Consider the following 12,051-nt stretch of genomic DNA (forward strand, 5'->3'; position numbering starts at 1 on the left):
AATTGTTTTGTTTTCCATGTATGTTGGCATATTCTTAAGATCTTGATGGACAACCATTTCAGTAGCTTGAAATAGTTCTATTGATATCCCTTCTACTCCTTGTGATCCCCCTCACCAGTTGTTTTGAGTGCAGTTTTCACACCACTTTCTAAAACTGAAGGTTCTTCAAAAAGATAGTGTTGAAAGGAATCTGTTATTTTTTTCACTTCTTCTATATAGTTATTCAGTTTATTGTTCTCATCTCTTTTTTATTTTGTCTTTTCCTGTTAATGTATTTCCATATTGATCTTTTTGCGTGCCTGACTATGCTTTAAATTTCCCCTTGATTTCTTGGATATTGTGGAACTGATTTCTTGTTTTTCATTTTTTGTCATTCTGTTTTATTTCTTTACACTAGTAATAATAGATCTCTTTATCTCAACGTGTAAGTTGCTGAAACACTGTATTTCTGTCGCTTTTACTTTTGCTTTTTGTCTCTTTAGCAATTTTAAGAGTCATCCATCAAAGCTTATTTCATTTTACTACAGGAATAGTCTTTGTGCAGGTGTTTCAACCCATAGTTGTTCTGGTTCCTATTCACTTGAACTTATAATGCAAATCTTTTTTTTATTTGGTCTTTGAACTCTTCAGAAACGTTTAGATTGCATTTTGCGCTAATAATTGTTCTGGTGTTTTCTTCAGCTTTATTCTAATTTTTGATATTAACAATTCATTGTCTGTGCCATAATCAGGTCCTGATCTTGTTTCAGCAGAGATAATAGAACTTCTCCATTTTCTCCATCTGATTATATAATCTGTTTGATTCTGCACTGGTCAAGTCCACATGTGCAACTATCTGTTCAGTTGCCTGAAACATGTGTTCATAATGAACAATTTTCTGAGTCACTCTCCTGTTTCATTTTGCGCACCTAGCCCAAATTTCCAACAATATTTGATTCTACCCTGTTTCCTACTTTTGTGTTCCAGTCACCAGTGGTCATCAGCACATCTTGCCTAGGTGTGTGATCAATTTCTTTCTGGACACTTGCATAAAAAGCTTTCAATTTCTTTCTCTTCAGCATCTGTAGTCATGGTGTAAATTTAAATGATAGTTATGTTTGTAGGCTTTTCATGAAGTCTGATTGATATTATTTAGTCAGATTTTTCATTATAGCTCCTAGATTGCTTGTGTTACATTTTGCCTCATTATTAGAGCAACTCTGTTTTGTGTTTGTTGTTTCCTGAGTAAAAGACTTCATAATTTTCTGACTGAATTCTCCTAATTCAGTCACTTGTTCCCAGGATTGCAATGTTTAAATGTCCCATTTATAGTTTTATGGTTTTGAGTTTACTTTGATTCATACTTCTCATGTTGCATGTTCCTGTTATATGCATTGAACAGCTTTGGGGTTTCCTTTGGCATCCATTCACGTCAACAACAGAATATCCTTTTAATTTTAATCCAGTTGCATCACTAAGAATAGCGCTACTCATAGTTGTCCTTTGCTCTTCCCCAGTGCTATCTGACCTAGGGGGCTGTCTTCCAGCACTATATCTTTTTTGTTTTGGATTAATTTATCATAGGGTTTTCAGCGTATGATAGGATCAGAAGTAGCTTACCATTTGTCTACTTCTGAGCAGTACTAACCAGAGTTTGCTGGAATGGTGCTGCCATTGTCTATGAAAGATCCTTTTATCAGTGTCACCTTCCACTACTACTGCTGCCTAGTAGCTACCTTGCAAGGATTTGTCTGCCCCTGACACCATTGGAATTGTCTGTTCTCTTCTGCTGAAGTGGCTGTTTATTCCTGAAGGGGGCAGGTGCATCTTAGTCTAGTTTTTCAGGTGCAACCGTTCATGTACACACTTATTCTGAATGTGACTCTGAAAATGCATCAACAGCATTTCGTCAAAGATTAGACTTCATGATGCAATGCTACTGAATTTTGCACTGATAAATTTCCCCCCAAACTCATACATTAGCTGTTTCCTGCATTCATGCATACAAATTTATTCTGAATGTGACTCTGAAAAAAATTATGACTCTGAATAATTGAATTTTGCTTTATTGATAGTGCAATTTAATTTAAAATGTTCACTGGTAACACTTGCATTCAAAAATCTTTTATATAGGACTTATTTTGATGTGTGCACAGTTTAAATTGAATTTAGTGTATGCCTATCTGTAAAATAAGCGTTCTTTTGTTAACCATATTGTTTATTTACATGGGCACTAACATTCTGGTCTAGTGGTAACAGTTAATTCAAAAATACAAATTAGTTCTGAGTAATTTTAATTTCTTACAGAAACATATTTTTTGGTTAAATTTTAATTGGGCTAGAAAGAATTTTTGCAGTATAGGGAGCTTCTATTTTCTAAGGACAGATTGTACTGTCTTTCAATAATAGTAAACATGTGGTCTTCTGGAAAATTATTAATAGCTTACAACTCCATTCCTGAACTATATTCTGGTGAAAGAATTTGGAATAAGCATCTACATTTACCATTAGAGAACTGCATTACAGCATTTACTGTTCTTGAGTTTTCATATTGACTCTGTACTGATTTATATCACAAAGGTATAAAATTATAACTGGAAAGCCTTCTGGTGCAATATCTGGAGTACAAAAAGCAGAAAATGGTCCAATCGAATGGAGCCGGGATATGCCAGTTTCCTGCAGTCTCTCTAAGTAAGCTGTGTTGCACTCTTGACTTGCTTAAATGACAGTGAATGAATATTCCCCTTTGTTTCCTTTAGTTGCATGCCAGGATTTTTGCTCAGTCTTTTTTGTTAATATATAATTATAAACATTTAGAATAAGAACTGTTTCTTTACTACTTCTATACTATTTCATTGCATGATCATTATTTAAATGTTATTGCTTGGTTATTGCTTATCCTAACTGGGTAAGTAAGAGATGGGTAGACAGGAATATTTTGATGATTCTCACATCAAGATGAATAATTCTGCAGTGCATAGCAATCCAGGCTTTCCCCACACATTTGGCCTCACTGAGTACATTTTGGCCTAGTGAAGGCTAAATGTAAACATGGTTAGCAATAACTTGGTTCAGTGCCTTAATCCTGGTTAAGATCCTAATAGTGAAACCATGGCTGAGCTGCAGAGCTAAGCTCTGGTTCTGAGAGCATGTAGAGAGAGGTAAAAGTAAGCACTCCTTGCATTGGAAAACTGGACAGTCAAGGAAGCTGCATTAGTCAGAATTATCTCAATCCACATAAAGACAACCTTGGTTTATGTAAGTTGGAATGTAAACATCCACTTAAGGGCTTTTTTTGTAGCAGGAACTCCTTTGCATATTAGGCCACACGCTCCTGATGTAGTCAGTCCTCCAAGGACTACATCAGGGGTTTGTGTCCTAATATGCAAAGGAGTTCCTGCTACAAAAAAACCCCTGATCCACTTCAAGCCATGGTTTTATGTACTGAATGGCAGCTAACCTTACAGATCCAGCATACTACTACTAGGAAACAAACCATGGTAAACATTATGGCTTGGATCCTATATTATGTGGCACAAGAGCAGTCACAGAAGAAAATATTCCAACCTTTCACCTCTTGCTTGATTTCACCTTCTCTTGGTGGAAGTGCCTTCTGCCAGCTAAAAATGTAGTTGGAATCCAAGCCAGAATTCATGTAAAGATTTACTTGATAGTACCATAGATTTCACCAGAATATGCTTGAAAAAAAATTCCTTTGGGATTGCAGTCTTGGAATTAAAGTGTGTTTATGTCAGCAGCAGATACAGGGTTCCAAACAAAAATGCCTTTGCCATTAGGTTAGCAGTGGCGCATGGTCTGCAATGTACCATCCTTCTAGGGTTCTTAAACTAGTGTGATGAAGTCTGACTCTGCAGTGCAAATTTACTGCAGCACTTTCCACAGTATCTCTGCAATATATCCTGCTGTAAAATGAAGGAAAGAGGCTGGTCAGTATCACTACTGATGCCCGTGCTGGCCAGCAGGGGAGAGTAACTTGGGTACCCTTTCCATTATGTAAAATGCACTTTATGTGGGGTAGTGGGAACACCTATTGACCGGCTCCTTATCTGCCTGCTCTACCAGCAAGATGTTGCAAATATCACTATGTTGTCACACATAGAATAAATACACTCAGTATTGGCAAGAGGGGAAAGACACAAGAACATACTTCTCAGAATGTAAAATAATCATATTTATTCTCCTTGTATCTTTAGAGGCCTGCAAGTACTGCTCACACCTGTTCTTGCAAATATTCTTGAAGCAGATCAAGAGAAATGCTGGGGATTTGATCAGTTTTTTGCAGAGACTAGCGATATACTCCACCGAATAATTATTCATGTCTTCTCTCTGCAACAAATGACTGCGCACAAAATTTATATTCACAACTATAATACGTAAGTGTTCCTTTATTTTCACCTGTTTACTCCTACCTGACAGTCGTAACTGTGATCTGACTGGAGCCTGTTGCCTGTGGACAGAATAGCTTTTCTCATTAGCTCTGAATGTTTTTGCGCATATCATTTTGATATTTGCATCTCCAGAAGGGAAGAAAAGACCCCACTAGCCTGTGTATAAACAGTCCACAACTTTATTATTATGACTTCCATTAAATTCAGCATGTGGGATGGCATGATGTTCTGTCAGTCCATGAAATGATAGGATATATCTCAGAGACTGATTCCACACTGAGAACTTCCCTCCCTTCTGTGCAGAGCTTCTCACAGTGGCTCTTTCATGGATTTCACACTGGCATCACTGGAGCAGGGCTTCATGTTCCCTTCTTGCTCCCTGCCCTGCACAAACTCAAGAGCTGAGAATGAGACCGGGACAAAGGCTAATGAGGAATCGGTCTGAGTGTATGTTGTTAATCCGGGAAAAGCAGAAAAGACCACAACATGAGCTCAATGTAGAGCCACTTAGCTAAGTGTGCGATTGTCAGACAGAATGTTGTAAGCCCTCTTAAGGTGGTCTCTCTTTTAGAAGATTATGAGGAGTTACCTCTGCTCACTGTCCTGTCATAGTCTCTCCTCTTTGTCCAAGCACCATTAGTGATAAATCAGTGAGCAGAACCATCCTGCCTAACTTTATTTACAGGCATTACCTCACTGTGAGAAAAACAAAAACTCAGATGGAGACATGATAAAATGCTCCCTGGTACAAACTAGCAGTGGACATGTCCATAGCAAGTGAACTGTTATGACTCAAGAGAAGCATATGGAATGTAGATCTTCCTTAATCTTGAAGTTGATTGATAATATAGCAGCCATTTAATGTTTGTTCCTTCATCTCTAATACCATGCCAAAACTTGATTTTCTCCTGAGCATTTATCATACTCCCATACATTAAGAAATAATTTTTATTTCTTGTGTTCTTATCATAATAGCCTTCTACTGGGGACATGAGTGAGAATTTGGAGAGTTTAGTAAATTCCAGCATGTAAACCATATTCTCAAAAGTCCATCTCTGATTGTATAATTTCTTTCATGTGTTATGATAGTTTTAATTGATTTCTTAATCCATAAATAATTGTGTGAGCCTTCATCTAGGCCTGCTGATTCAAGTGTTACTATTCTTTGTCTTAGAGTTTTAATCAGATCCGCAATCCAGATCAAACCTGCCATTTGGTAATACAATTTTATGTTTGGAACTGTCAATCTTCCTCCTTTTTTCTCATCTTGTAATATTTTACAATTTATTCTTGGTTTCTTGCTATTTCAAATATATTTATGTGTCTCTTTCAATATTCTTCTATATGTATAGGAAATAGAACATTTAATTTTGGCAGTACATTCATTTTAATTGCAGAGATTCTTCCCAGTCTTGAGATCTTTAGTTTTTTCCATCTAAACAAAACTGCTATATCCATTTCTAAGTCTTCTGGTGATAGTTTTTGAAAAGGTTACAATTTTGCCAAATCCCATTTAATCCCAAATATTTAATAGGATTGGTGGCTACCTTGCATTCTGTACTCTTTATAATTTCTTCTTGTTGTTGCATTAAAAATTTTTGTTATAATATTTGTCTTCTTTCTTTTGATTTTATATCCTGAAAAGGATCCAAATTCTTTAATATCTTCCATTATGTACTGTAGTGATTTGGGGGGATCTATGACTGTTAGAACAGGGGTGGTCAAACTTGCTTAACATAAGAGCCACATGTAATAAATGTCAGATGTTTGAGAACCACAAGACATGAACAAACATTACACACACATCTTTATTAAAACTCTTGATACTTTCTTTGCACAGAAAGAGAAAAGTCATATGTATGCACTTAACAACTCTACCATGCAAGAAGGAGATTTTTTAAAAAAACAAAAGCTGGGAATAACAACCCCCATAAAATCAGCATAGGGAAATGTTAGGGAATTATTTTTTGGCACCAGAGGGAGAAGGAAATCACTGACCACTGTTTGCATCATTATGCATCTCTCTTTACCTTGACAACAGAGTTAGTGAATACAGCTCCTTCAAGAGCTATGAAGCTAAGGGGGAACCCTGCACAGCCCTCTTTTATTCCATCCCTTTTTTCAGTGGCTCACTTGGTTCTTGCGCTCTCCTTTTTTCTGCTCTAGATCTCCGGGCGACCTCTGTGATGGAGCAGAACAGCTTGCAAGCCTTTCTATTTCTCCCTTCTTCCCTGCTTTACACACGGTGGAAATAGTCACCTGCTATGGGTCAGCACTCAGATGCTGACTGACGTCCCAATGCTGTGCATGCTTACTTGAGAGTAAGCCTTCATTAAGTTTCTCTTCAACCTCTGGGAGCCACACAATATGTATGAAAGAGCTGCATGTGGCTCCCGAGCTGTAGTTTTGTCACTCCTGTGTTAGAACCAAATTGTCTACATAGCTTTTCATTTTGAACTCTGCATCATCCACTTTTATTCCTTTCATCCTTGTGTCTTGTATTGTTGTGTTGTCTGATCTTTGTAGATAAAATCTCTACTGCTAGGATAAGTAGTAGAGGTGACAGATGACATCCCTGGTGTGTTCTTTTTTTGATTGAAATTGCTTGTTTCCCATTTTTAAAGATCTTTTGCTTGTTAATTCAAATATATGCCTTGCATCCAGTTCCAGAATTCAGGGTGGCAGCCCATATTATGAAGCACATTCAGTAAGAAAAGCCAAGATCATCAACTTGGATAGTGGTCTAAGAGATGCAACGGGGAGGGACGGTGGTAGAGCATCTGCTTGGTAAACAGAAGGTCCCAGGTTCAATCCCCGGCATCTCCAACTAAAAGGGTCCAGGCAAATAGATATGAAAAACCTCAGCTTGAGACCCTGGAGAGCTGCTGCCAGTCTGAGTAGACAATACTGACTTTGATGGACCCAGGGTCTTACTCAGTATAAGGCAGCTTCATATGTTCATATGTTCAATAGCTGATTATAAAACAAAAAGAGCTTTTACTACAATGGATATATATTTCAGCTAGAAACAGAAGAACAATTTAAAATGTATGATTAAATGGATGTAGAATTTTAGAGAACAGATATCTATATATTAAGTGGGATTTTTATGGGAAAAAGAAATCAAGTTTAGAGCCAGTCAGGTGTTAAGAGAAAAATGGTATAAAATGTTTTTTAGATAGTATATAACCCCAAAGGATGTTGAGAAAGCATTCAAAAACTATAAAGGAAAATACTGGAAAATGTCAAGATCTAGATGGAACCATGTTCCATATGTGATGGACTTGTAAAAAAGCAAAAAGCTATTGGAAGGAAATACATAAAAATGCAGAACATACTAAAATTTAAATTCCCCATGGAAGCTAAGAATATACTACTAGGTATTCTGCCTAAGAAATTATCAAAAATCGTGGAAGAGAGATTCAGATACATGGTGACACCAGCTAGAACTATCTACACAGCAAAATGGAAACTAGATGTCTGTCCACACTTAGAAGAATGGGAAAATAAACTTGCCAAATATCCAGTAATGAGGAAATTAACAACTTAATTTGAGAAACAGCAGGAAACAAATTTAGAATGAGAAACAGTTCAAAAATTTACATAAATCTGTTGCAATATAGAAGCAGAATGAGAATAAGTTTCGAATGTGATATCATATATATATAAAATTCCTATATGCCAGCACTTTCTGGCTCTCCTATTGGCTGTGATACATGCCACATCAGCCATTGGCCCATAAACCACCACTCACCACTCAACTTGTGTGCCATTGGCTGGGTCCACTCCTCTCTCCTGCCTACTGCCAGCCCCAGGACATGAAGATTGGGCCAATGGGAAAACTGCTAGGCAGTAGCTGTTGCTAGGCAACTAGTCTTAGTTCTGTTAGTAAAAGGTGTGGGGGGAGGCCCTTTTCAGGCCCCTTTTGGCCTTTGAGGAACAATTCATTGGGCCCAGTCCTGACCAGGGCTGCCAGTTCCAGGTTGGTGGAAAATTCCTGAAGATTATTGTGGTAGAGTCTACTGAAGCCAGAGTTTGGGGAAGGGAGAGGCTGCAGCTGAATATAATGCCACAAAGTCCACCCTCCAAAACAGTTATTTTCTCCAGGAGGAGAGATATTTGTTGTCTGGAGTTCAGTTGTGATACCAGGAGATCTTCACCAACCTCCATTTGGAGGTTGGCTACCCTAGTCCTGGCTGCTTGCAACTGCTGCTAGGAAGGAGATAGGGTTGCCAACTCCAGGTTGGGAAATTCATGAAGATTTGAGGGGTGGAGCCTGGAGAGGGTAGGGCTTAAGGAGAGGTGGGAGCTCAGACAAGTACAGTGCCATAGACTCAGTCCTCCAAATCAGCCATTTACTCCTGGGGAATCATTGTTGCCAATCTCCAGGTGAAGACTGGAGATCACTCAAAATTACAACTGCTCTCTAGATGGCAGAGATCAGCTTCCCTGGAAAAAATTGTGCAGGGTGAATTCTGTGTCATTATATCCTGCTGAGATCGCTTCCCTCCTGCTCTGGTCCACACTGTGATTGCAAACTAGTCTGAGCTACCTCAGAAGATTGTTGTGAAGATCAAAAAGGAAAGAAGAGAATGTTGTAACTTGCTTTGGTCCACACTGTGGAGAAAAACCACTTTTCTTAGATAAAGACTGCAGGCTGAGGGGAGGAGATAAGTTCCCTTGCAGAAAACAGCCATCTTGGGTGGGTGGGAAGACACCAGTGTTGGGGGGAGTGAGTGTCTTAACTTGGATGAGTGGATGGGAAGACAGCAAGGGTGTGGAGGACACTCACCCAGAGCCTCTTTCTAGAGTCTGTTGTATTTTCCCCCAAACAGGTCTTATTCCTAGTTTTCTGTATAAATGTATAAGGAAGAGGATGTTGAAGAGAAACATCTTTTAATTTCTTATTATGAGATAATACTATATAATAGATTGCCATTTGTACTTTGATATATTACCTACCTGTCAAAGTTACAGTGAGCATGTAGAAGCGGCAAAAATATGTAATACTGAATATGTAGTAATGATGAAACCAATAATAGAGTTGCAAAACAGATTAGAAATGAAATTTGAAATCTAAAATGTTGAATATAAATGTACCCCAACAGAAGTAAGGACCATTGTATTCTATAGACAATGTCTCAAAAACTACAATGAAGTGGATGTTGGGGAGAAATAATTTTTGTTTTCTATACTGTTATATATAATAATCCTTGAAATATACAATTGTAACATAATCCATTGATTCCTTTCTGTATCCTCTCTATACTATTATTCAGTTTTCTAAAATAAGAAATACATGAAAAAAAGAGAAATGTATGGAATGTAGGGTGGAAAACTGAGAAGTGCACTGGTCAAACATGCTTACATTGACCAGCAGTGAACAGTGACTCTGTAGTTTCCCACCGGGCCACCTCAGACCTCAAGGTCAGAGAGAAATTAATCTGGCTCTTTCTTTTTACTTCTGAGCCAGGTGCAAACAAGTGCTTATGCTTGAGATCAGGGAATTGTGCTTTATTGTGTTGAGGATTATTTCCTAACTGTGATACTGGTTTGATTTCCCTCACCCCCTTCTGAACAGGGCTGCCATATTTCATGAACTGGTCTACAAGCAGACAAAGATTGCTTTGCTAAACCAAGAACTGATATATGAAGGCCGGCATTTATTACTGGAGCCCAATCGATTGGCACAGCATTTCCCCAGAACTACTGAAGAAAATCCTATAATTGTAGTAAGCAGAGAGCCTGTGAGCATCGTAGGATTACTCTATGAAGAAAGTATGATGGAGTCTCTTTTTTCCCCCCTCCTTAAATCTTAAGTGTTTTAAATATTTCAAAATATATATTTTGTTTAAAATAATACTAATTCTTCTGTTTAAATCATGAAAGGGTATTTTTTTAAGAAAAGGCATTTAAACATTTGCTATTATAACCTCATTGGATCAACCTTAGAATTGTGACTTTTCATAGTTAAGTTCTTTAAGTGTCTTCTGACCAGATTAAGTCATTAGGTTGCTTAAATCTGGTTGCAATCTAATGTTCTTCCAAGACTCAGTAGAGTCTTGAATTAGTTTAATTGGATGAGAGCTTGTAGTAGCTTTTTAGATATGTACCTTTGAAAAATTAGACATTCAGAAAATTTGTCATTTAAAAATAGCTAATTTTTCACATCTGAAAAGTTATTGGGATGGAGACTGTTTGCAAAATAATTTTTTAAAATTCTCATCCATCTTTTTATTGATGGGAAATTATCTATTTTTCAGCTCTGACATGTGTGGCCAGTCACAATTGAACAACCTTCATCTGTTTTAGAGCCTTTATAGATTTGTAAGTAGATGTTAAGATTCAAGTTCAGTAGCGCCTTAGAGACCAACAAGATTTTTTTTGGGGGGTGGGGGGGATAAGCTTCTGAGAGTCAAAGCTTACTTCTCTTGAAAGTTTATACCCCAAAAATCTTTTTAGACTCTAAGATGCTACTGAACTCGAATCTTGCAGTTCTACTGGAGAACAACATGGCCACCCTCTGAAACTGTCTTCATGGAAAGTAGATCTTCGATGAGTAACTAACTTGGGGCGGGGGGGGGGCATGGTTTTATACATTCATTCATGGTTATTTGTTGCTTCTGTAGACAGTTTGATTTTACAAAATAGAGAAGACTAATTTCTGCTGAATCACAATTGTATTGCATGAAAGAAAAGAAATCGTCTTCTATTCCAAGGGCAGAAAGGAATCTAACTTTTTTTTTTAAGGATGTAGTTAAATCTGAGCAACCCCCCCACCCCACCCAGAACTAGGACTTCTATGCTGTTATGATATAGAAAACATTTAGCTTTTTACCACAGCTGAAAAAATTACACATAAATTTTAAATATTGACTAGAACAGCAAATACTCTTCAAATCAAATAAGGTATCTAGTGTGCCTGTTCTGATGTTTTTAAAAATGTCAGGGTTCTGAGAAAGATCACTGAAATTTTTATTTTACCCATATTCCTGTAGTTTTTATTATATTTTTAGACAACGTACATTTATTACTTTGGGGAAAAGGGAGATTATTTTATCTTCCTTAACTATCTTAGTTTAACTATTTCATTGTGTATATTTTATATAGATGTTTTAATTTAGACCCTTTCTTTTAGTTTTACTTCCTAAGGTCCATCAACGTTATGATTTGGATAGTGATGCAAGTATGGCTAAAGTAAGTATTTATTCAAAACCAACACTTGGACTATTGCCTAGAAGTAAAATATATCTATGGTACTGAATACAAACAATACAAGACAAAAGTATGTACATCACTAATTCAGAGTTGGGTCTCTGGAATCCCATGGCTCCATATTGACATTCTCAATGCGAATCTTCCTCATCTCCCCTGCTGCTCATCTCCTCATTTGCTCTCCTTGCGAGGTGGTGCTACTGGGAGTAAAGAAGACCCCTGGGAACACCATTGGGGGAGGGAGTCAAATGTCTGCAGTGGGGTGGGCAGTTGCTGAAAATCACCTCTCCCATATGTGGAAGATCTTCATAAGATCTAAGCCACTGTGAAATGCTAATCTAAAATTTAGAAAAGGTTATTTAAATGTTGTCCTGGAGCAATATGTTGATCACTATTTCTCTCTATCTTAACAAGTTACTTTTCCATGTTTAAATCTTCAAAAATATTT

At 37.4% G+C, this 12,051-nt stretch overlaps 1 protein-coding gene across 1 annotated transcript in view; it reads left to right on the forward strand.

Moving 5' to 3' along the window:
• Window positions 1-12,051, forward strand: part of TBK1 (TANK binding kinase 1) — a 48,917-nt gene that overhangs the window by 20,505 nt on the left and 16,361 nt on the right. The window contains exons 7-10 of the mRNA XM_060244986.1: window positions 2,560-2,670; window positions 4,194-4,373; window positions 9,970-10,166; window positions 11,527-11,585. Coding sequence (XP_060100969.1) covers window positions 2,560-2,670; window positions 4,194-4,373; window positions 9,970-10,166; window positions 11,527-11,585 — 547 coding nt within the window. The remainder of the gene's footprint in view (window positions 1-2,559; window positions 2,671-4,193; window positions 4,374-9,969; window positions 10,167-11,526; window positions 11,586-12,051) is intronic.

The sequence above is a fragment of the Heteronotia binoei genome, chromosome 8 (genome assembly GCF_032191835.1).
Source record: "Heteronotia binoei isolate CCM8104 ecotype False Entrance Well chromosome 8, APGP_CSIRO_Hbin_v1, whole genome shotgun sequence".
NCBI classification, from domain to species: Eukaryota; Metazoa; Chordata; class Lepidosauria; order Squamata; family Gekkonidae; genus Heteronotia; species Heteronotia binoei.